Consider the following 25736-nt stretch of genomic DNA (forward strand, 5'->3'; position numbering starts at 1 on the left):
CACATTCAGCTTATGCAAAGTTCTGCTGAAGTTGCAGAAACAAATACCAAGAAGTTGTGCTCCCCAGATACATCTCATCTTTAAACCTCTCAGGGCCCCAGACTGGTGCAGATGTGGTAATGATGCACCGGCCAGAGGGCGGGCTCAGGAAGAGTTACATAATCTGGAAATCACACTGAAGAAGGAGAAGTGAGATTGAGAAATGAGAATTGAAATTGAGTATTTTTTTTAAGATGCGCCTTCCTGATTCACGTTTGTCACAATATTAGCTTCTTCCTGGCATTTCTTTCGGATTGCAATTCTTGACACACTTTCGCAAAATTTCCAGCTCACTTGGAGACAATGTGCAGGATGTTCCGAGCCTCCGCTCCGAAATCGCGAGCGGCGCCGGGGTGGAGAATGGGCGTTGATGCCGAAATCCGGCACGACGCGCTCCCGTGACTCTCCGTCTTTTGGAGAATTGCCATGAATCGCGCGCACACGGTCTACGCGGCACAGGTAGGGGGCCATTGACAGAGGCCCCCCCCCCCCCCCCCCGCGGCGATTCTCCGCCAAAAATTGGCCAAGCGCCCGACGCCGTGGCTCTAACCACGTTTTGCCTTTCGGGAGCGGCCAGCGGCGGCTGCAGAGTGAGTCCGCGGTGGGGGGGGGGGGGGGGGGGGGATTCTTCACCAGGTGGGGGCCTCACTAGCGATTGGGGGCCATCTACCCGGAGGCATGCGCAATCTCGGGGGTGCCTGTATTTTCAGGACCGGTCCGCGTGCGAGTCCGCCATGTCGTGCGGGGCGGCCGACACAGTCCGTCGCCGTGCGCATGCGCAGACTCCCGGACGGAAGTGCAGGGCCCTATATCCGCAGCCAGAGCTGCGAGGAGCACTCCGGGGCCCTGCCAGCCCCCTGCAGGACTTTCGTCAGGAAAGTTCAGAGTGATTCGCGTGCGTTTTGACGCTGGAGTGGGGACATAGCCCCATTATTGGAGAATACCCCCCAATGACTATCAGTTCCTTCTCACAGCTGATTCGATACAGAATGGCATTAGCTTTGTGGGTCTGTGTATCTTTGTGTGTCTATGTGTGTGTGTGTGTGTGTGTGTATCTTTGTGTGTGTCTGTGTCAGTATCTGTATCTGTGTGTGTGGAGGGACAGTACTGAGAGAGTGCTGCACTGTCAGAGGGTCAGTACTGAGGGAGTGCTGCACTGTCAGAGGGTCAGTACTGAGGGAGCACTGCACTGTCAGACGGTCAGTACTGAGGGAGCGCTGCACTGCCAGAGGGACAGTACTGAGGGAGTGCTGCACTGTCAGAGGGTCAGTACTGAGAGAGTGCTGCACTGTCAAGGGGCAGTACTGAGGGAGTGCTGCACTGTCAGAGGGACAGTACTGAGGGAGTGCTGCACTGTCAGAGGGTCAGTACTGAGAGAGTGCTGCACTGTCAGAGGGGCAGTACTGAGGGAGTGCTGCACTGTGGGAGGGTCAGTACTGAGGGAGTGCTGCACTGTCAGAGGGGCAGTACTGATGGAGTGCTGCACTGTGGGAGGGTCAGTACTGAGGGAGTGCCGCACTGTCAGAGGGTCAGTACTGAGGGAGTGCTGCACTGTCAGAGGGTCAGTACTGAGGGAACACCGCACTGTCAGAGGGTCAGTACTGAGGGAGTGCTGCACTGTCAGAGGGTCAGTACTGAGCGAGTGCTGCACTGTCAGAGGGTCAGTACTGAGGGAGTGCTGCACTGTCAGAGGGTCAGTACTGAGGGAGTGCTGCACTGTAAAAGGGTCAGTACTGAGGGAGTGCTGCACTATCAGAGGGTCAGTACTGAGGGAGTGCTGCACTGTCAAAGGGTCAGTACTGAGGGAGTGCTGCACTGTCAGAGGGTCAGTACTGAGGGAGTGCTGCACTGTCAGAGGGTCAGTACTGAGGGAGCGCTGCACTGTCAGAGGGTCAGTACTGAGAGAGTGCTGCACTGTCAGAGGGTCAGTACTGAGGGAGTGCTGCACTGTCAGAGGGGCAGTAATGAGGGAGTGCTGCACTGTCAGAGGGTCAGTACTGAGGGAGTGCTGCACTGTAAAAGGGTCAGTACTGAGGGAGTGCTGCACTGTCAGAGGGTCAGTACTAAGGGAGTGCTGCACTGTCAGAGGGGCAGCACTGAGGGAGCGCTGCACTGTCAGACGGGAGGTACTGAGGGAGTGCTGCACTGTCAGAGGGGCGGTACTGAGGGAGTGCTGCACTGTCAGAGGGTCAGTACTAAGGGAGTGCTGCACTGTCAGAGGGGCAGCACTGAGGGAGTGCTGCACTGTCAGACGGGAGGTACTGAGGGAGTGCTGCACTGTCAGAGGGGCAGTACTGAGGGAGTGCTGCACTGTCAGAGGGTCAGTACTGAGGGAGTGCTGCACTGTCAGAGGGGTAGTACTGAGGGAGCGCTGCACTGTCAGAGGGTCAGTACTAAGGGAGAGCTGCACTGTCAGAGGGTCAGTACTGAGCGAGTGCTGCACTGTCAGAGGGGCAGTACTGAGGGAGTGCTGCACTGTCAGACGGGCAGTACTGAGGGAGTGCCGCACTGTCAGAGGGGCAGTACTGAGGGAGTGCTGCACTGTCAGAGGGGCAGTACTGAGGGAGTGCTGCACTGTCAGAGGGTCAGTACTGGGGGAGTGCTGCACTGTCAGAGGGACAGTACTGAGGGAGTGCTGCACTGTCAGAGAGTCAGTACTGAGGGAGTGCTGCATTGTCAGAGGGTCAGTACTGAGGGAGTGCTGCACTGTCAAAGGGGCAGTACTGAGTGAGTGCTGCACTGTCAGAGGGGCAGTACTGAGTGAGTGCTGCACTGTCAGAGGGTCAGTACTGAGGGAGTGCTGCACTGTGAGAGGGTCAGTACTGAGAGAGTGCTGCACTGTCAGAGGGTCAGTACTGAGGGAGTGCTGCACTGTCAGAGGGGCAGTAATGAGGGAGTGCTGCACTGTCAGACGGGAGGTACTGAGGGAGTGCTGCACTGTCAGAGGGGCGGTACTGAGGGAGTGCTGCACTGTCAGAGGGTCAGTACTAAGGGAGTGCTGCACTGTCAGAGGGGCAGCACTGAGGGAGTGCTGCACTGTCAGACGGGAGGTACTGAGGGAGTGCTGCACTGTCAGAGGGGCAGTCCTGAGGGAGTGCTGCACTGTCAGAGGGTCAGTACTGAGGGAGTGCTGCACTGTCAGAGGGGTAGTACTGAGGGAGCGCTGCACTGTCAGAGGGTCAGTACTAAGGGAGAGCTGCACTGTCAGAGGGTCAGTACTGAGCGAGTGCTGCACTGTCAGAGGGGCAGTACTGAGGGAGTGCTGCACTGTCAGACGGGCAGTACTGAGGGAGTGCCGCACTGTCAGAGGGGCAGTACTGAGGGTGTGCTGCACTGTCAGAGGGGCAGTACTGAGGGAGTGCTGCACTGTCAGAGGGTCAGTACTGGGGGAGTGCTGCACTGTCAGAGGGACAGTACTGAGGGAGTGCTGCACTGTCAGAGAGTCAGTACTGAGTGAGTGCTGCATTGTCAGAGGGTCAGTACTGAGGGAGTGCTGCACTGTCAAAGGGGCAGTACTGAGTGAGTGCTGCACTGTCAGAGGGGCAGTACTGAGTGAGTGCTGCACTGTCAGAGGGTCAGTACTGAGGGAGTGCTGCACTGTGAGAGGGTCAGTACTGAGGGAGTGCTGCACTGTGAGAGGGTCAGTACTGAGGGAGTGCTGCACTGTGAGAGGGTCAGTACTGAGGGAGTGCTGCACTGTCAGAGGGTCAGTACTGAGGGAGTGCTGCACTGTCAGAGGGTCAGTTCTGAGGGAGTGCCGCACTGTCAGAGTGTCAGTACTGGCGGAGTGCTGCACTGTCAGAGGGTCAGTACTGAGGGAGTGCTGCACTGAGGGTTAGTACTGGGAGAGTATTCCATGATCAGGGGTGCCGTCTTTCTGATGAATCGTTAAACTGAGGTTCAGGTGATCTCTCTGGTGGATGTAAAACATTCCCTGGTGAACATTTTAAAGAAAAGGAGGTCTTCTGAATTCCAACCAACACATTCACAATTTCAATGGCCATGTCTTTCGTACCCTGGGTCATAGATTATCAGGCCCTGGGGATTTAACAGCTTTTACTTCCATTAATTGCTGCAACAATTGTCTTTAACTAATGTTAATTTCCTTCCATTCCTCCTTCTAGACCCTGGTTCCCTCGCATTTCTGGGAAGTGAGTTTTGTATTCCTCCCTGAAGATGGAGCTAAACCAGTTGTTTAATTACTTTGCCATTTCCTTGCTGCCTGTTATTAGTTTTCCCATTACGGACTGTGAGGGACCGGCATTTGCCTTCACCCAAATGTTTACCCACTTCTGCAGTCTACTGCATTTTGCTTTTGCAGTCTACTCTTATGTTAGTTACAAGTTTACTCTCACATTCTACTTTTCTCCTCTTAATCAATCCTTTGGTCATCCTTTGCTCCCTATATTCTGCTTACGGTACCTCATCCTTCTTCCTTCCTATTGTTATAGGCCAGGGTTTGGAGAACCCCAGAGTGTATCATGGAGTTCAACTGACCCACAACTGTTACTAGATTGTGGTATGGGGAGCACTCGGCCCACTCTACAGGTGTGGTTCAGCAGAAATGGAAAAGTATTTTTCAAAGCAAAACAACGTTTATTCTATGAACTCAAGTTAACTTTTTTAAAAAACATACAGTGAACATCTTAGCAACCATCAATTCAAATAGAACCCCCCAAAAATACAACAATAAGTAATCCTTACTTTCCTTTTAACATCCATAAGACTTTTAAAAAGTCTTTTAGCAGAAGCACATCAGGTTTAAATTCACTACTGAGAACCGTTATAACTCTGAATTCGCCAAATGATCAAGAGATAGTCTTTGCATGGCAGAGAGATCAACATTACACATTCTGTGGCTGACTGCAGCTCCAACAGTGAAACAAAAGCAAAAGAATACAGACACATCCAAGCTTTTTCTCAAAGTAAAATTAAAAGCTGACAGACAGCCCAGCTCCACCCACACTCTGACATCACTGCAGTAATAAACACCCATTTCTTAAAGGTACTCCCACTACAGTTATTCTGTAAAAAACACCCATTTCTTAAAGGTACTCTCACAGGACATTATGTTATTGGTAGTGACATGGACCACAAACTTTGGCTGTTGGACATGGCGGGGCGGCGGGGGGGGGGGGGGGGGGGGGGGGGGGGGGGGTGGTTGGATGTGGGAAGGCCCTCTGATTGGCACTGGGAATGAGAAAGGAGGAACTCCCAATTTTCACTGGCCAGCAGCTCTCTTTATCTGTCATCCTTGCCTAGTCTGACCTACATGTGACTCCAGAGCCACAGTGATGTGTTTGACTTTTAACTGCTGCCTGAAATGGCCCAGCCACCCTCTCAGTTCAAACGCAATTAGGAATGGCCCACATCCCAGGAAGGAATAAAGAAAAGAAACCTCCTGTCTGTAAACCACCCATCCATCATAACCCTCTGTGTCCCATCTCTGAGTCAAGTCGATATGCTTACTACCACCTTCCCCTTAATTCCATCTTCTTAACCAGCTTCCCGTGCGATACTGCTAAATGCCTTTCAAAGACAGGAAACATGTCTATTGCACTACCTTCATGAGCCTTCTCTGTTACCTCATCAAAGAGTTCAATTAAGTGAGTCAGACACGAGTCTCTTTTAACAAATCCATTCTCTCTCCCATTGATTAGCCTGTGAATTTCCAACGGTATATGCCTCCATCACCATGGTTTCCAACAATGTCCCCACTCTCAATGTTTGAATGTCTGGCTTGTAATTTTCTGGATTATCCTACTATGCCCATAACTTTCCTCTCCTATTTCACTGCAACCTTCACATCATTGGCTTCCTTACTACTGTATCACTGGATTGATAAATCTTTGCTGGACAAGTTCTTGTGGCAGAGCGAGTTGTGTCTCTCTGCCTCAGCCTAAAGTTCTGGATTCTAGGCAGGAGAGCAGTAAGAGTGGGAGAGCCTTCTAGTCGGCTAGAACTGTGTGTTATCTGCAGTGCAGCAACCTCCCAGTGTTAATAGGCTCCACCAGCTGTTTCTTGCCATGAATTGTACTCTGGCAAGTGCCGTCCTTGTTTTGAGGGACGTTCCCAAAGACAAATCCTTTGTTGTGATGGGATTGACGGGGAAATCGGTGGGCAATCGTTAAACGCAGCTCTGTTTATTTTCAGAGTTTGAGCTTCAACTCGAAACCAGGGAGCAAGTGCGGCTGCGAAGCGAATCCTACTCCATTCCCTGCACTGCAAAGACTAAGTCCATGGATCTGTCTGTGAAGTGGTTACACCCACGAGGCTCAGTAAGTTAACTATGCCCTTGCTCTTTTTCAGCATTTCTATTTTGTTGAAAGTTTTTTTTTGTTCTGGTCGACTCTGCCCAATTCTCAGATTGGTTCATCGTGCTTTCGGAGTCTGGTTTCTGTGACATTGACAAGGGCGAACACTTACCCTCCCCCATCCCGCCCAATTGGCACAACCCAAAAGGATGCCCTGTATAGTAGTTTCTTCGTCAACAATGGTGGTGTCCTGCCATTGTTTTATTTTAAAAGTTGCCCGGGGGGCAAGATGTACATGCTCGCTCGCTTTCCCTTGCCTGCAATAGCAGGCTGCAGTTCCTTCCATGCTGGAGGCTTTCCCAGGCCCTTCAGCCTCGAGAGACCAACCACCATCCTCAATCGGAACCCACGCTTGACCTCTGAGACTAATTGGCCAATTCAGACAAAATCGATGTCAGGTTTCCCTCTGTTGTTGGTGGCCCGGGTCCAGGCAGTTAAGATCAATATTTTGCCGCCATTCCTGTTTTTGTTTCTGATGCACAATCAATGGACACGAAACGTAGGTGAAGTCCTAAACGAAAAGCTTTAATTAGCAAGAAGTGAGCCGGGCAGCAGACGTACAGGAAATGGCCTGGCTGCATGGGGAACACGGGTTCTTGTACCCCGCCTCGTAGGCGGAGCTACCTTCCTCTTGGCCAATAGGGATAAGAAGGACACGATACTTGGGCCAATGGGCAGCGAGCCCTCTGCACCAATGGCAGCTCACACTCCCAGGTACCGTAATACCCCTAGTCATACTACCACAGTTTCAATGTCTGCCGATTTTTTTTGCCTAAGGCATTTTTCAAGGGGGTGGACAGGTTTACCTCCTTGTTTGTTTGGGGGGTGCGGGGGTGGGGGGGGGGTGGAAAGGTGGGCAGGATTAGGAGGGTCATACCACAGAAGGGACGGCAGGTGGGGTGGTTAGGCCTCCAGAAATGGAAAACTCTGTTCCTGTCCATTTCTGGAGGATCATGTTTCAAATGGGTTCTTCCCAGTTTCCACCGAACACTGGGATCAAGTCCTGTCTTCAAATTACTCTGAAACCTCTCTCTTCCTGTCTCCTGTGCCTGCTCCAGGAAAGGGCAGGGGTTGAAATCTTCAGTGGCTGCACTATTCCCTTCAAATGAAATGAGTTGCATGGTTAAATAATTCACGGCAGGACAGAGTGTGCATGGGCTGTGAGAGGAGCTGGGGTGATGGGGTGTTTCCATGTCCTGCCTTGTGAATTCAGTGAAGATCCTAAAAACATTGACAATGTGTGTGGTGAATGTGTAACTAGTAATTCACACTGTACCTTACTGTTGTCCCTGTGGGCCCCATCTGTGAGCCACTGTACGGCTCTGCCCACAGGGGGAGATGAGGAGCAGGTACAGGGCTGTGCCCTAGGCTCCGCCCCCTTTAGGGAGTATAAGTGCTGCGGTCCTGTGAGTCCGCCCTCAGTTCAGCACAGTCGCAGGCAGGCTCAGTTGTAAGCCAATTAAAGCCACAGTTTACTCCAACTCGTGTCTCTGAGTGAATTGATGGTCGCATCAATGTATTGTTTTATCTTTCTCTGCAGCCTGTCAATGTTTCTCTGCTCCGAAAATATGACGACTGGTTCAGAATAGAGGCGGTGCTCAATATTGAAGCTGTGAAAGGAACTGATTCGGGAAACTTCACCTGCGTTGCGAAAGCAGAGGAGGAGGAACGATTGGCCGTGACATCTTTACGTGTTGTCGGTAATAACACTGTGTCCTCTTCATGGAGAGCGGGTTATGTAGGTGCCATCCATGGCGGGACTCTGTCTAGTTTACATACACTCTGAGCCATCTCTCTCACCGCCATCTTCTCCACACTCACTCTCTGTGAAGTAGAACAATGATGACAGATTTGTGGAGGAACTGGGATGGTTCTCCCTCCAGCAGAGATGGCCAGATGGAAATCCAATAGGGGTTCTCAAAATGAGGAGAGTCCAAGCGGAGAAGTGGTTTCCAGTAGCAGAAAGAGGACACAGATATAAGGGAATAGTTGGCAAAGGAACTAGAGGTGTTGATCAGGCTCTGATGAATGTAAGAAATTGGTGTATATATTATATTAGATGTATTTAATGCAGTAATGGTTTTAAAAGTCTGACTTAGGGTGTGTATATATCTGCTGCAGTAATATATTTTTAAAATCCTGGTTTGAAAGAAAGACAGACGCTGTGGCTACAGAAGGTGCAATTAAGATGTTGTAAACATCAGATCATCATTATTTCAAACCATGCTTATGTTTACAAGGTGTAATGGGTTTATTGTTATGATTTCTGGGGAGTAGATAATTAGAGACATTGGGCGGGATTCTCCAACCCACCAGACCCATTTTCTGGAGCGACGTGCCTGCTTCGGCAGCGAGATCCTCCATTCCGGCAGCTGGCCAATGGAGTTTCCCATTGTGGCCACCCCAGGCCTTCGGGAAACCCATGGGCACGGGTGCACTGTTGGCGAAGTGGAGGATTCCGCTGACGGAGAATCCCGCAGACTGTGTTTAAACTGAAGTAATTAGGTCATGGGTTTTGAGTGGGATAAGGATGATGTAGTAATGGGGGGGGGGGGGGGGGGCAGGTCCATGGCAGTCAGTTTTGTGTTTAGTCCGTCTTTGCTGGAAGCTGAACTGTAGCTTCTGAAAGAGGCTGTCAGGTTAAGCAGTAGTCTGACACAGACAAGAATCTGCAGGCTGTTTCCTGACAGGATCTGTCTAGTCAAATAGTCTCTCAAAAGATTGTTCTGCACAAAGATAGGCAATAATGCTGTGTTTACTAACTTTATGTAAAAGTGGGGTTTGAGCTGTGATGGGGTTGTTTGATTGGAGATAAAGAAAGAGCAGTTTGGAGCTAAAGTGTTTTATTTTATTGTTAAGCATTGTTTAACTGGTAACTGTAAGCTATATTACTGTGATGTTAAGGCAGTTTAATACTGTGTAATAATAAGGCTTGTTTTAATACACCATATGCCTATTTGTGCGCGGAGTCACTCCTGGAGTGAAGTGTCCTTTCCTCACAGTTTAACAAAGTTTTAAAAAGTGATCGGGCTTCCTGTCCTGTACATTCACAAATGTTAGGGTCTGGTCTGGGATTGTAACAAGGCGAAACACTCCTGGCAATGAGATATTCTGATCTCTTTGATGCTACCTGAAAGGGCCCTGGGAGCTGATTTAATAGTATTTTAAAAATAGAATTAGATAAGTACTTGAAAAGGAAATTATGTCGGGTTATATAGAAAAAACAAGGCAGTGAAATTAATTGAATAACTCATTCAAATAGATGTTAATAAGTCAATGGACCAAATCAAATGGCCTCCTTCTGTTCATTAAAATTCTCGGGCCCATGATTGTACTTGTTAACTGTTGGAAATTCAACTTTGAATCTCTTTTGCCCCCCTACCCCCTCCCCACCCCCCACCCCCCTCCATCCCTCCCCTGCAAATTTGCAAATCTTCCATTTGAAGACATTTCACAACAGCGTGGGTGAAAGGTTAGGGTTAAGGATGGATCTTTGCTTCAGGGAGCAGTGCTCGCTTGACTCAGAGCTGGAACATAGAACATACAGTGCAGAAGTAGGCCATTCGGCCCATCGAGTCTGCACCGACCCACTTAAATCCTCAGTTCCACCCTATCCCAGTAACCCCCCAATATCCCCTCCTGACCTTTTTGGTCACTAAGGGCAATATAGCATGGCCAATCCACCTAACCTGCACGTCTTTGGACTGTGGGAGGAAACCGGAGCACCCGGAGGAAACCCACGCAGACACAGGGAGAACATGCAGACGCTGCACAGACAGTGACCCAGCAGGGGATCGAACCTGGGACCCTGGCGCTGTGAAGCCACAGTGCTAACCACTATGCTACTGTGCTGCCCATTTGGGTTTGGGTTAGGGATAGGATTAGGGTTAGGGCTGGCATTAGTGCTGGGTTTAAGTCTGGAGCTGGGTTTATGGTTGGTGTTAGGGTCGGGATTGGGGTCGCAGTTGGGGTTGGGTTGAGTTTGGGGTGAAGGTCGTTGTCAGTGCTGGAGTTAGGGCTAGGTTTAGGGCTAGGGCTGGTCCTCGTGTTGGGTTTAGGGTTAGGGTCTTTATCCCTCCCCGTGTGTCAGGTTGAGAAGTCTCTGGAGTTGAGATGTTTCAATATCCTAATTGTTTATCACCATTGTGCGAACCTGGGAACAGAAATGGAACCAACTGGACCCTGGGGAGATATTTTACCAATTGGTTACACCACCCCAATCTAATAGCTGCTTCTGGTTACTTTATCATCCAATCTGAAGTTGCAAACCTGCTGTCAGATTTGCATCATCTCCTTTTTATTGTGTCATTGTCTCGAATGGAATTGCTGTAACTCTGTCAGTCGACATTGATATCTTAATGTTAGAATGTGGAGAATATAGAATATTTTACACAGTGGGTCACTGCATCACCAGTTGAGTTTTGAATGACCATTTGACAGTCTGTGGTCACTTTTACTGAGGCCAGGCCAGATCTTTATACCTGGATTTTCTTTTCCTTAGAAGTGAATCCAAATTGGGTGGCATGGTGGCGCAGTGGTTAGCATTGCCACCTATGATGGCGAGGACCCGGGTTCAATCCCAGCCCCGGGTCACTGTCATAGAATCCTAGAATTTACAGTGCAGAAGGAGGCTATTCGGCCCATCGAGTCTGCACCGGCCCTTACAAAGAGCACCCTACTGAAGCCCACATATCTACCCTATCCCCGGAACCCAGTAACACGCACTTAATATTTTTTGGTCACTAAGGGCAATTTAGCCTGGCCAATCCACCTAACCTGCACATCTTTGGACTGTGGGAGGAAACCGGAGCACCCGGAGGAAACCTACGCAGACACGGGGAGAACATGCAGACTCCCCACAGACAGTGACCCAGCGTGGAATTGAACCTGGGACCCTGGAGCTGAGAAGCAACTGTGATAACCACTGTGCTGCTGTACTGTCCGTGTGGAGTTTGCACATTCTCCCTGTGTGCGTGGGTTTCACCCTCACAACACAAGGATGTGCAGGGTAGGTGGATTGGCCACGTTAAATTGCCCCTTAATTGTGAGAAAAAAATTATTGGATACTCTAAATTTATTAAAGAAATAATAAATAAATAAACAAAGTAGTGAATCCAAATGCTCAAACTGCCCTGGTGGGACCGGCCGCCCATTCCCCTGGATTCTTAACTTGTTGAGGGGGGTGAGACAATCTGCAGTTGGTCCCCATCACAATTTGTGCGCCGGTTACGTTTAGTTTGCTAACTCGGGTGTGCTGGGCTGGTGATTCCAGGAAATGACCCAATTCCTTGTCGTTTGTCAACAGAGAGAGGTTACGTGCGAATCTCGACTGAGCAGCAAACTGCCCTGGTGGCAAATGCTGGGGAAAACCTCCAACTCCGAGTGAAAATTGAGGCGTATCCTAAACTGAGGCAGATCCAGTGGATCTACAAGTCCAAGAACAATACCAATGATCACAAGTCGGCATTCACTGAGGAATTCAATAGGTAAGGTATCAAAGATGAAGTGGCAAACGATGAAGGGTTCCAGTTGGTCACAGCCATGGAAGGGGTTCACATTGAGGTCTGTCAGCCTGTTCTAATCCTTCCATGATTGCACCATGTCCTCGCAGGGTTGCGGACAAAGATATTGAAACAGTAAGAGCCACATCATTTGGGGTTAGAAATGTGTAGACTGGTGTCGGAACGACACGTTTCCATCCCTGAAGGACGCTAGTGAACTTGTTGGGTTTTGGCAACAAGTCGACTGTTTCATGCTGACTTTTATCAGCGGGACGTTTATTGAATTCAGTTTCATAATTTCCCATGGCTGGGGTTTGAGTGAGTTCAGAATGAAACTCAGTGAAGTATCGTGTCAGGCAGGCTGATGGGATTAGAATTCTGCTGTACCCCTGGACGGGAGAGTGAACAGCAATTCAGACTGCCTTACTTGAACCAATAGATAATAAAACAATGAAAGACTTCAAGGTGTTACAGGATGTGTTCACTGCAAGGGACCTTCAAGTTCATTATAGAATCAAGCACCCCCTGATTGCAAATCAACTATTCATTCAGAAAGAGCACTCGCTTTGACCAGTCATTCTAACAATGCAGCACTCTCTCAGCACTGCCCCTCCAACAATGCAGTACTCGGATTACTGCCCCTCTGACAGTGCAGCACTCCCTCACTCCTGCCCCTCTGACAGTACAACACTTTCTCAGTACTGACCCTCTGACAGTGCAGCACTCCCTCACTCCTGCCCCTCTGACAGTGCAGCACCCCCTCAGTACTGACCCTCTGACAATGCGGCACTCCCTCAGTACTGACCCTCTGACAGTGCAGCACTCCCTCACTCCTGCCCCTCTGACAGTACAACACTCCCTCAGTACTGACCCTCTGACAGTGCAGCACTCCCTCACTCCTGCCCCTCTGACAGTGCAGCACCCCCTCAGTACTGACCCTCTGACAATGCGGCACTCCCTCAGTACTGACCCTCTGACAGTGCAGCACTCCCTCACTACTGCCCCTCTGACAGTACAACACTTCCTCAGTACTGACCCTCTGACAGTGCAGCACTCCCTCACTCCTGCCCCTCTGACAGTGCAGCACTCCCTCACTACTGCCCCTCTGACAGTGCAGCACTCCCTCAGTACTGACCCCCTGACAGTGCAGCATTCCCTCAGTACTGACCCTCTGATAGTGCTGCAGTCCCTCAGTACTGACCCTCTGACAGTGCGGCACTCCCTCAGTACTGACCCTCTGAAAGTGCAGCACTCCCTCAGTACTGACCCTTTGATAGTGCGGTACTCCCTCAGTACTGACCCTCTGACAGTGCAGCACTCCCTCAGTACTGATCCTCTGACAGTGCGGCACTTCCTCAGTACTGCCCCTCTGACAGTGCAGCACTCCCTCAGTACTGACCCTCTGACAGTGCAGCACTCCCTCAGTACTGACCCTCTGACAGTGCAGCACTCCCTTAGTACTGCCCCTCTGACAGTGCAGCACTACCTCGGTACTGACCCTCTGACAGTGCAGCACTCTCTCAGTACTGACTCTCTGACAGTGCAGCACTCCCTCAGTACTGACCCTCTGACAGTGCAGCACTCCCTCAGTACTGACTCTCTGACAGTGCAGCACTCCCTCAGTACTGACCCTCTGACAGTGCAGCACTCCCTCAGTACTGCCCCTCTGACAGTGCGGCACTCCCTCAGTACTGACCCTCTGACAGTGCGGCACTCCCTCAGTACTGACCCTCTGACAATGCGGCACTCCCTCAGTATTGCTCCTCTGACAGTGCGGCACTCCCTCAGTACTGACCCTCTGACAGTGCGGCACTCCCTCAGTACTGACCCTCTGACAATGCGGCACTCCCTCAGTATTGCTCCTCTGACAGTGCGGCACTCCCTCAGTACTGACCCTCTGACAGTGCAGCACTCCCTCAGTACAGCCCCTCTGATAGTGCAGCACTCCCTCAGTACTGACCCCCTGACAGTGCAGCATTCCCTCAGTACTGACCCTCTGGTAGTGCTGCAGTCCCTCAGTACTGACCCTCTGACAGTGCGGCACTCCCTCAGTACTGACCCTCTGAAAGTGCAGCACTCCCTCAGTACTGACCCTTTGATAGTGCGGTACTCCCTCAGTACTGACCCTCTGACAGTGCAGCACTCCCTCAGTACTGATCCTCTGACAGTGCGGCACTTCCTCAGTACTGCCCCTCTGACAGTGCAGCACTCCCTCAGTACTGACCCTCTGACAGTGCAGCACTCCCTCAGTACTGACCCTCTGACAGTGCAGCACTCCCTTAGTACTGCCCCTCTGACAGTGCAGCACTACCTCGGTACTGACCCTCTGACAGTGCAGCACTCTCTCAGTACTGACTCTCTGACAGTGCAGCACTCCCTCAGTACTGACCCTCTGACAGTGCAGCACTCCCTCAGTACTGACTCTCTGACAGTGCAGCACTCCCTCAGTACTGACCCTCTGACAGTGCAGCACTCCCTCAGTACTGCCCCTCTGACAGTGCGGCACTCCCTCAGTACTGACCCTCTGACAGTGCGGCACTCCCTCAGTACTGACCCTCTGACAATGCGGCACTCCCTCAGTATTGCTCCTCTGACAGTGCGGCACTCCCTCAGTACTGACCCTCTGACAGTGCAGCACTCCCTCAGTACAGCCCCTCTGATAGTGCAGCACTCCCTCAGTACTGACCCTCTGACAGTGCAGCACTCCCTCAGTACTGACCCTCTGACAGTGCAGCACTCTCTCAGTACTGACCCTCTGATAGTGCAGCACTCCCTCAGTACTGACCCTCTGACAGTGCAGCACTCCCTCAGTACTGCCCCTCTGACAGTGCAGCACTCCCTCAGTACTGACCCTTTGATAGTGCGGTACTCCCTCAGTACTGAACCTCTGACAGTGCAGCACTCCCTCAGTACTGATCCTCGGACAGTGCGGGACTTCCTCAGTACTGCCCCTCTGACAGTGCTGCACTCCCTCAGTACTGACCCTCTGACAGTGCAGCACTCCCTCAGTACTGACCCTCTGACAGTGCAGCACTCTCTTAGTACTGCCCCTCTGACAGTGCAGCACTACCTCGGTACTGACCCTCTGACAGTGCAGCACTCCCTCAGTACTGACCCTCTGACAGTGCGGCACTCCCTCAGTACTGACCCTCTGACAGTGCGGCACTCCCTCAGTACTGCCCCTCTGACAGTGCGGCACTCCCTCAGTACTGACCCTCTGACAGTGCAGCACTCCCTCAGTACAGCCCCTCTGATAGTGCAGCACTCCCTCAGTACTGACCCTCTGACAGTGCAGCGCTCCCTCAGTACTGCCCCTCTGACAGTGCAGCACTCCCTCAGTACTGACCCTCTGACAGTGCAGCACTCCCTCAGTACTGACCCTCTGACAGTGCAGCATTCCCTCAGTACTGACCTTCTGTACTGAGCAGGAAATGTGCAATCAAATGAGCCACTCTGACGTTGATCCTGAGACAGGAATACTGTGTCAACCTGATCTTGAAACACGTGACTGTTGAAATACTGTAACAAAAGCAAAATACTGCTGATGTTGTAAAACTAGAATAGAATTGCAAATGCTGGAAAAGCTCAGTAGGTCTGGAGCGTCTGCGGAGAGAGAATCAGAGTTAACATTTTGTGTTTGAATGATTCTACGAGTTAAAGAGAGGAGGGAATGTGATGGATGTACAGCTCCTTGAAATCCATCACATTTCTCCCTCTCTTTAACTCTGAGGAAGTGTCGTCGTTGCGTCTGAATCTGGTTGCAACACTTCAGGAAAGATGCCAAAATCTGAACAAGGGGCAGAGGAGATTTGCCTGAATGTTGCCAGCGACGACAGATTTTGGTTATCTGGAGAGAGCGGAGACCGTGAGATTTTTCGCCTTAGAGCAGAGACGGTTAAAGAGAGATTTGAGAGGAGCGCTCAAAATGAAGTGGAGCGTTAATGGAATAGTTACGGAGAAAGTGTATCCGTTGGCAGGGGTGTGGTGTCAGCGGATCGGGATGTCGATCATTAGAGGTTACAACTTTAAAATGATTGGTAAAAGAATGTATGCAGCCATTTATTCTGTTGTGAAACACACTGCCAAAAGAGCAGCGGGAGTAATTCCAATCGTAACCTTCCACACTGGGACCTGGAGGTAATAATTCAGAATGAACAGCTGCAGGGCTATGGCGAAAGAATACAGGGAATTGGGCTAATTAAATGGCCCCTTTAAAGAGCTGGCATAGTCACGATGGGCCAAACGGCCTCCATTCCTCTTGTTATCACTGCGTGAGAAGGGGCTTCAATACTCAAAAGGTTAAACGGTGCTGTGTCTCTCTCTGGCTGCTGTTTCGGGGGTTAATGCGCTGGCATGATGTAGTGGCTCATTGCACAGAACTATCCCTGGGCTGGTTTAGCTCACTGGGATAAAGCGCTGGCTTTTAAAGCAGACCAAGCAGGCCAGAAGCACGGTTCGATTCCCGTACCAGCCTCCCCGGACAGGCGCCGGAATGTGGCGACTAGGGGCTTTTCACAGTAACTTCATTGAAGCCTACGCGTGGCAATGAGCGATTTTCATTTCGTTTCATTTTCATCCCAGCTGTTTCCTTGGCCTCGCTTGAGATTCCTGACCCCAGCTCCAATTCGTCTGATTATCGCAGTCAGCCCGTGCTGGTGACCCACTGACTCCCGCTGAAATGAGAACCAGGGTAGGCGTTGTGACGCCTCCCACAGCGGAATAAGAGGAGCTGGAAGGTAGAGGAGAGGGAATGGAAGACAGGGAAGACTGAGCACTGTCATTTTGTAGTTTTATTGTATTTTTTTTTTGCAGCTATGAGAGCTCCCTCTCGCTGGTGCGACTGAAGGAAAATGAGAGTGGCGACTATACGTTCTTCGCCTCCAATGATAAAGCAAACTCGTCCCTGGCCTTCCAATTAGTAATAAATCGTAAGTAGCATCTCACTAAAGCCTCTGACTCCGACCGAGTCACTGCCTGTTCGGAGAGCACAGAGCGTGCTTTAGACGGCAATGACCAGTCTCCATGTCGATTCTTCACCAGCCTTTCCCTTCACCCTCATTCCCCTCCCTCCCTTCACCCTCATTCCCCTCCCTCCCTTCACCCTCATTCCCCTCCCTCCCTTCACCCTCATTCCCCTCCCTCCCTTCACCCTCATTCCCCTCCCTCCCTTCACCCTCATTCCCCTCCCTCCCTTCACCCTCATTCCCCTCCCTCCCTTCACCCTCATTCCCCTCCCTCCCTTCACCCTCATTCCCCTCCCTCCCTTCACCCTCATTCCCCTCCCTCCCTTCACCCTCATTCCCCTCCCTCCCTTCACCCTCATTCCCCTCCCTCCCTTCACCCTCATTCCCCTCCCTCCCTTCACCCTCATTCCCCTCCCTCCCTTCACCCTCATTCCCCTCCCTCCCTTCACCCTCATTCCCCTCCCTCCCTTCACCCTCATTCCCCTCCCTCCCTTCACCCTCATTCCCCTCCCTCCCTTCACCCTCATTCCCCTCCCTCCCTTCACCCTCATTCCCCTCCCTCCCTTCACCCTCATTCCCCCCCCTCCCTTCACCCTCATTCCCCTCCCTCCCTTCACCCTCATTCCCCTCCCTCCCTTCCCCCTCATTCCCCTCCCTCCCTTCACCCTCATTCCCCTCCCTCCCTTCACCCTCATTCCCCTCCCTCCCTTCACCCTCATTCCCCTCCCTCCCTTCACCCTTGTATTTGACACAATTGCCATACTCCAGTTGAGGCCTCACCATTATACACTTCTGGTCAACGATCCTGTGTGCCTGTTTTAACAGCTCCATGTTCTGTTTCCACAGCCCATCCTGTCAATAATGCCCTGTTCACCCCCGTACTCTCAGGCTCGGTGGCGGTCGCAGTTTTCCTCCTCTTCTTCCTCGTTCTGCTGCTCTACAAATACAAACAGGTCAGATCCACATCCATTTAACCTTCACTTCCGCTGGTGAAATGCTCCTGACATTATCGAACTCTTATTTATTATCAAAACTCTTCTGATCCCAGAAACCAATGTATGAGATCCGCTGGAAGATTATCGAAGCTGTCAACGGCAACGACTATACTTTCATTGACCCCACTCAGCTTCCATACAATGGGAAATGGGAGTTCCCCAGGGAGAAGCTCCGTTTGGGTAAGGACATCAACAATTGTATCGCTTTATTTTGGTTTTCACTCTCTCCTCCCAACAAGTACGACATTTGGAGTATTGGACACATGTCTCTCCTCCACATGCTTGGTCAGACCACACTTTGTACCGTGTACAGTTCACATCTCCACCTTGGATGTACCACATGGAGCACTATGTACAGTTATGGGCCGAGATTCTCTGTCGCGAATCCGCTCTGCTCCTGCTGATAGTGAGGGTGGGCAATTTGGCATTCAGCCTAATCTCCCATTCGCTGAAGAGGGGCCAGAGAATCCCACTACCGGGAACAGGCGGAGAATCCCATTGCCGGGATCGGGCAGAGAGTCACGCTACCGGGAACAGGCGGAGAATCCCATTGCCGGGATCAGGCAGAGAATCTCGCTGCCATGAACCGCCGGAGAATCCCACTGCCGGGATCGGGCGGGGATCCCGCAGCCGGGAACGGGCCGGAGAATCCCGCCGCCGGGGAGAGGACAGGAATTCCGACGGTGTGAACGGACGGCGAATCCCGCTGCCGGGAACGGATGAAGAATCCCGCTGCCGGGAAAGGACGGAGATCCCGCTGGTGTGAACGGGCGGAGAATCCCGCTGCTGTGAAGGTGGGCGGAGAATCCCGCTGCCGGGAATGAACGTGAATCCCGCTGTTGGGAATGGACGGAGAATCCCGCTGCCGGGAAAGGACGGAGAATCCCGCTGCTGTGAACGGACGGAGAATCCCGCTGCCGGGAACGGGCGGAGAATCCCGCAGCAGGGAGAGGGCAGAGAATTCCGATGGTGTGAACGGACGGCGAATCCCGCTGCCGTGAACGGACGGAGAATCCCGCTGCTGTGAACGGACGGAGAATCCCGCTGCTGTGCACGGACAGAGAATCCCACTGCCGGGAACGGACGGAGAATCCGCTGCGGGAATGGGCGGAGAATCCCGCTGCTGTGATGGGCGGGAATCCGCTGCTGTGAACGGGCGGAGAATCACGCTGTCGGGAATGAACGTGAATCCCGCTGTGGGAATGGACGGAGAATCCGCTGCTGTGAACGGACGGAGAATCCCGCTGCTGTGAACGGACGGAGAATCCCACTGTCGGGAACGGACGGTGAATCCCGCTGTCAGGAATGAACGTGAATCCCGCTGTTGGGAATGGACGGAGAATCCCACTGTCGGGAACAGATTGACAATCCCGATGGTGTGAATGGGCGGAGAATCCCGCTGCCGGGAACAGATTGACAATCCCGATGGTGTGAATGGACGGAGAATCACGCCCATGGTCTTTAAATTACAAAAAGATATAAAAGTACCAGAGAAGGTGCAAAAACAAATTGCCCAAAGTTGTTTCCAGAACTGAGAGTACACCTATCAAGAAAGACTGAACAGACTGGAGTTATTTTACTAGAACAGACAAGGCTAAGTGTATCCGAATAGAGCTCGGGTTCAATAAGGTCAACATTGAGAAGAGGTTTACATTAATTTGGAAGAGCAGAACTCGGGAATACAGATGTTAGACAGTAACTAATAAATCCAATAGGAAATTCAGGAGGAAAAACCATACCATCCACAGAGTGGTGGGAATATGGAACTCGCCAGCACAGGGAGTAATTGAGGCAAATACATTTACGGGGAAGCTTGATAAACACATGTGGACGAATGAACAGAGGGGTATGTTGATGGGGGTGAGATGAAGGGAGATGGGAGGAGCCTCGCGTACAGCATAAACACCAGCATGACCTTGTTGGGCTGAATGGTCTGTGCAGTAAGTTTTGTAAAGGGTGTGGATCCAGTGGAGCCAGTTCTTCAAAGTGTAAATCCTTCACCTGCACATGTAGACAATGAGTATTTTGTGGGAGGGGGTAGGGGAGCAATGGTGGTGTTAGAGTGAGAAGGCCTAGTACCACACACCATCCTGACTTGGAAATAGAACATAGAACATAGAACAGTACAGCACAGAACAGGCCCTTCGGCCCTCGATGTTGTGCCGAGCAATGATCACCACGTAACCCGTATACCCGTAACCCAACAATCCCCCCATTAACCTTACCTACGGGCAATTTAGCATGGCCAATCCACCTAACCCGCACATCTTTGGACTGTGGGAGGAAACCGGAGCACCCGGAGGAAACCCACGCACACACGGGGAGGACGTGCAGACTCCACACAGACAGTGACCCAGCCGGGAATCGAACCTGGGACCCTGGAGCTGTGAAGCATTGATGCTAACCACCATGCTACCGTGAGGCCCCAAATATTTCCATGAGGAAATATATCTCCATTCCTTCTCTGCCGCTGGGTCAAAATGCTGGAACTCCCTCCCTAACAGCACTGTGGGTTTACCTACACCACATGGACTGCAGTGGTTCAAGAAGGCGGCTCACCACCACCTTCTCATTGGCATTTAGGGATGGGCAATAAATTCTGGCCTAGCCATCAATGCCCGCATCCCATGAATGACTAAATAAAAAAAGTGAAGGGAGGCGCGAATCTCACGATGGGCAGAATTAGTGCAGGAGGTTTAATATAGATGCTCATCGTCCATCTCCCTCATTGTCTATCTCCCTGCAGTGTGAGACTGGATGGAAACCACTGAGGTCTGATGTTAAAATTGCACTCGGTGACATGCAGCCCAGGTTTAACTCTGTGTGAATGAAGGGGTATTGAGTGAGGTAAAATCTTGCCATCATCTTGAAGCAAGGACCCCCTCAGCTTGGAACCAGGGCTCTTGGTGAACCTTAGAAATCTGAAATTAAAAACAGAAAATGGCGGGAAAAACTCGGCAGGTCTGGCAGCATCTGTGGAGAGAGAAATGGAGTTAGCATTTTGTGTCCGCAAAATTCTTCTTCAGAGAAGTTTCTGAATAAGAGTCATCTTGAACTTGAAACATTAACATGTTTCTCTCTCCACAGTTGCTGCCAGATCTGCTGAGTTTTCCCAGTATTTTCTGTTCTTAGTCCTGAAGGATGTGATGTTAAGTAATGGGTTAAGAGACATTGTAATTAGTTGTCTCATTTATTGTTCAATGATTGTCTATTTATGTTAAGTGTTCAATGATTGACACTGATATGTAAAGGGGCTTCAGGTGGACTCTGGAGCTTGTGATGATCTGTAGAGTTCTGTGCAGAGTGAGTTTGAACTATTAAAGGTGTGTTGGTGAAAATGGAGGTGAACTCTTGCCTCTTCATACCACAGCATCTAGTATATACTAACATGTGACTTTGTGCCGCCTACACTAACTACCTGAAACCTTCTCTTCCCAGGAAAGATCCTCGGGGCCGGAGCATTTGGGAAGGTTGTTGAGGCCACTGCGTATGGACTGGACAAAGAGGACTCAGCTATCAAGGTGGCAGTGAAGATGCTCAAACGTAAGAGGTTTGACTGACCCCTGTCTGACCCTCAGTTCACCTCCATCACTGGGGGTCATGATCTCTCCACTAACAATGGTGGAGGGGGATGGAGGGTTGTGACCTTCTCTCCACGTCCATCACTGGGAGCTGTGTAGTAATACTGATCTGTGGAAAATCATTGAATTTAAATCTCGTTTACAATTGCTGCCATGTCTGGGTACTTTACTCATTGTGATTGAGAAGAACAAGAGGCGATCTCATTGAAACATAGAGAATTCTCAAGGAGCTTGACGGTAAATGCTGAGAGGATGTTTCACTCCTGGGAGAGTCTCGGACCAGAGCGCACCGTCTCAGAATAAAGGGATGTCCATTTAAGATTGAGATGAGGAGGTATTTCTCCTCTGAGGGTTGTAAGCCTTTGGAACTCCTTGCCACCGAGAGATTCTTGATCAGTAAGGGAATCGAGGGTTATGGGGAAAGGGCAGGAAAGTTAATGCAAGGAATGTTGATCCTATTGAATGGCGGAGTAGGCTCGGGGTCCGATAGGTCTACCCCTGTTTTTATTTCTTATGGTCAATGACCATTTACCTCACTGACATATGGAAGACTCGGGCAGTGTTTACGATTGTGTTCAATTCCAGAAATTCTCAAGCTGAATTTCAGCCAGATTTTGGAACGACTAAACTGCATTTTCCCCGAGAGATTAATTAATGACACTTCTTTACACCCTCTGTTGCCAACGCGACCAGAATCCCAGGCTGTGCAGCATTTTCCAACAATAGCCCCAACAATTGGGAGCACGTGAAAGATTTGCGTTGCTATTAAATTGTACTATCTCATTCAAGTCCGTCATACGGTCTATTAAGTTGAAATGTGGTCACAGTTATTATGTTGGGAAATCTAGCAGTCATACCACAATCTGGAAAGAGCGATCACACCCACTTCCAGTTCACTGAGCGTCAGAGGGAATCTCATTTGAACCCAATCCAGTCCTCATCTGACTAGCTATTGTGACAATGACTGGAAACCTGGTCTGGCATACGAGCATCTGACTGGCAAGACTGGCATTTATTGCCCAACCCTACTTGCACTGAGAAGGTTGTGATACTATTCAGCGCTTGACCACTGCACAGAGTGACTAAAGGCAGAATTTAATGAGTGACAGGACATGGGTGTCACGGTGTCACAGTGGTTAGCACTGCTGACTCACCCGGCTTGAGTCACTGTCTGTGTGGAGTCTGCACGTACTCCTCGTGTCTGCGTGGGTTTACTCCGGGTGCTCCGGTTTCCTCCCACAGTCCAAAGATGTGCAGGTTAGGTGGATTGGCCAGGCTAAATTGCACCTTAGTGTCCAGAAGGTGAGGTGATTACTGGGTTATGGTGATAGGGTGGAGGCGTGGACTTAAGTAGGATGCTCTTTCCAAGAGCCGGGCAAACTCAATTGGGTTAATGACCTAATTTTTGCACTGTAAATTCTTTGGGGCCGATTCTCCCAAATGGAGCCCAAGTGTTTGCGCCGTTGTGAACGCCGTCACGTTTCACAACGGCGCGAAACGGGCACGGGGATGACCAATTCTGTCCCCCACAGGGGGCCAACACGGCGCTGGAATGGTTCACGCCGCTCCAGCCTCCCTTCCCTGTGCCAAATGGGCGCCGCGCCAACCCACGCATGCACGGGGGACTTCTTCAGCACGCCGCACCCGACTCAACATGGCGTCAGTGTTCAGGGGCTGCGAAGGAAAGTAGCCCTGGGGGGGGGGGGTGGAAGACCCCATCAGAGACCCCCCCCCCCCGGTGAAGGATCCCTTTTCCCTGCTCCACAGGCCGCCCCCAGCCCTTTGGGCAGAGTTCCCGCCAGCAGCGACCAGGGATGAATGGCGCCGGCGGGACTCTGTCGTATCCGCGCGGCCGCTCGGCCCATTCGGGCCAGAGAATCTGCAGCCCCGAGGCCGGCGCCGCGTCAAATGCGCCGGCGCAAATGGCGCCAATTCTCCGCACCTCGGAGAATAACGTGCCGGCGTCGGAGCGTCGTGGCGCGGTTGCGCCGATTTTCCGACCCGGCACGGAGTGGGGGAGTGGGCCTAGGTAGGGTGCTCTTCAGAAGATCAGTGAAAACTTGATAGGAACAATGGCCTCTTTCTGCACTGTAGAAATTTGAAGGTTCTATTCTTCTTTGGTACCAGCCTAACTCACCACCAACCAAGTCAGTGGCAATCTCACCCATGCCCCCAATGCTCCAAAGAGAGTTAATTGGCCGGAGAGGGATCTTCCCCACCCACCTGAGGAGGAAGTCCAGCCTCCATGAGCTGTCAGCCAATCTGACTGCCAGGCAGCTTTTTTGGCATCAACAGCCCCCCTGGGAGCGATGGCCACTGACATAACTGCATCCACTCCTGGACATGAAGGAGCGGGATGAGGCATGTGTTCAGGGGACAGGGGTGGCGGATTCCCGGCAGGATCAGGTCAGGAGGTCCTGGAGGTGAATGAGGGGGTATGATGGGTGGGGGTGGAATGGTGTGCAAGGCCGGAGGTTGGGGGAGGGAGGGGGAGGGGTGACGGTGGAACATCCGGGGTGCGGGAGGGGGCAGATCTTGAGGGGGAGGACTGTGAGTGAAACAACCCCCACATTTGGGTCCGAGCGCGAGCAGTCTAGCCTGGCCAGTTTAAGGCCCAACATTCTTGCAACACTGGAACCACAAGTCCATCCCGTCTAATGGAGGGGTCTGAGCTGCCCACCCCCACCCCACACTCAAATAAAAAAATGAACCACCCGAATATGTGCACCACACAATTTGCTGACACTCTTCCTCATTTGTGACTTTTAGCCAGTGCCCATTCGACTGAGAAAGAGGCTTTGATGTCCGAGCTGAAGATCCTGAGTCACCTCGGGCAGCACACACACGTTGTCAACCTTCTGGGAGCCTGTACACTCGGAGGTGAGAGGTCACCATCAGCGTTTGTACCACTGAGGCCACGCATAACAACAACTTGCATTTAGGTAGCACCTGCAATCAAACCAAATTTAGCATCGGGATTATATTGATTATCAGGACAGGTGTCCAAAGAGGTAGGTTCTACAGGGCATCCTCGAGGAGGAAAGAGAGAGGGATGTGGAGAAATTTCAGGACGGAATCCCAGAGTTTAGGGATTGGCAGCTGAAGGCGGGGGCCACTTGTGGTGAAAAGACAATAACTGGAGATCCCAGCGCATGCACAGGGAGGGGGGGGGGGGGTTATCTCCACGTCGGCCATCGCGGACTGTTATAGCGGCTGACGCGGAGGAATAGAGTGCCCCCACGGCACAGGCCCACCTGTGAATCGGTGGGCCCCGATCGCGGCCAGGCCACCATGAGGGCACCCCCGGAACCAGATCCCCCCCCCCCCCCCCCCCCCCCCCCCGAGGACCACGGAGGTCGCCCTCAGAGCCAGGCCCTGCCGGTAAGTACCTGTCGTAACGTACGCCGCCGGGACCGGCCGGCAACTCGGCCCATTGAGGGCCGGAGAATCGCCGGGGGGGGGGGGGGGGGGGGGGGGGGGCGCTGCTAGCGGCGGCCAACCGGCACGCGCGATTCCCGCCCCTGCCAAATCACCGGCACCAGAGAATTCGGCAGCCGGCGGGGGCGGGATTCACTCCGCCCCCCTCCCCCCCGCCGGTTCTCCAACCTGGCAGGGGCTCGGCAAATCCCGCCCCAGAGCTGTGGCAGGACAAGGACATAATAATATAATAAGAAGAATCACTTATTGCCACAAGTAGGCTTCAATGAAGTTACTGTGAAAAGCCCCTGCAGGAATTTGAAAATAAGGATGAGAATTTTTAAATCAAAGCAGTGTGGTCTGGTTGCCAATCAAGTTCAGCGATCATGGTGATCATGGGTTGGCAGAAATTGGTGCAAGTTTCATATTATTGTCATGTGACATTACAAAATATAATACTGCCGGAGTTTGCCATTACTAGATGAGTAATGGACTCTCCACAAAGAATTCTGATCCTCACATTTACTTAACATGATTTGCCTTTGAATTGTAGGCCCAGTTCTTGTCATCACAGAATACTGTTGCTATGGCGATTTATTGAACTTTCTGAAGAACAAGGCCCAGTATCTGACCTGTTGCGATGCACTGAATAATTATAAGAACCTTTCGCACCACAAACGGCCCTTAAGGTAGTGACTTTTTGACATCTTCAAGGGAGGTTTTCGATCACTCTGTCAGCCTGCCTCCAAAATCTTGGTGAACCACAATCTTCTAATTTGTACCACATGCCCACCCATTCCCAAATCTCTGAGGCCCAGAGCCAGCCAAATCCTGACTTTCCCAGACCTTTCTAACCCCTTCCCCACAAACCTCGAGGAAATACAGGAGTAAAGTCATTGCTTGGCAGACTCTCCCTCTCTTCAAC

At 51.5% G+C, this 25736-nt stretch overlaps 1 protein-coding gene across 1 annotated transcript in view; it reads left to right on the plus strand.

Annotated features, from left to right (window-relative positions):
• LOC119965427 (macrophage colony-stimulating factor 1 receptor-like) overlaps positions 1-25736 on the plus strand; it is a 60323-nt gene that overhangs the window by 16225 nt on the left and 18362 nt on the right. Inside the window, exons 2-10 of the mRNA XM_038796198.1 lie at positions 6193-6317; positions 7894-8053; positions 11659-11839; positions 16667-16782; positions 17665-17771; positions 17867-17993; positions 21252-21356; positions 24164-24274; positions 25365-25500. Of these exons, the coding sequence (XP_038652126.1) occupies positions 6193-6317; positions 7894-8053; positions 11659-11839; positions 16667-16782; positions 17665-17771; positions 17867-17993; positions 21252-21356; positions 24164-24274; positions 25365-25500 (1168 nt within the window). The remainder of the gene's footprint in view (positions 1-6192; positions 6318-7893; positions 8054-11658; positions 11840-16666; positions 16783-17664; positions 17772-17866; positions 17994-21251; positions 21357-24163; positions 24275-25364; positions 25501-25736) is intronic.

Source organism: Scyliorhinus canicula, chromosome 4, assembly GCF_902713615.1.
Source record: "Scyliorhinus canicula chromosome 4, sScyCan1.1, whole genome shotgun sequence".
Taxonomy (NCBI): Eukaryota; Metazoa; Chordata; class Chondrichthyes; order Carcharhiniformes; family Scyliorhinidae; genus Scyliorhinus; species Scyliorhinus canicula.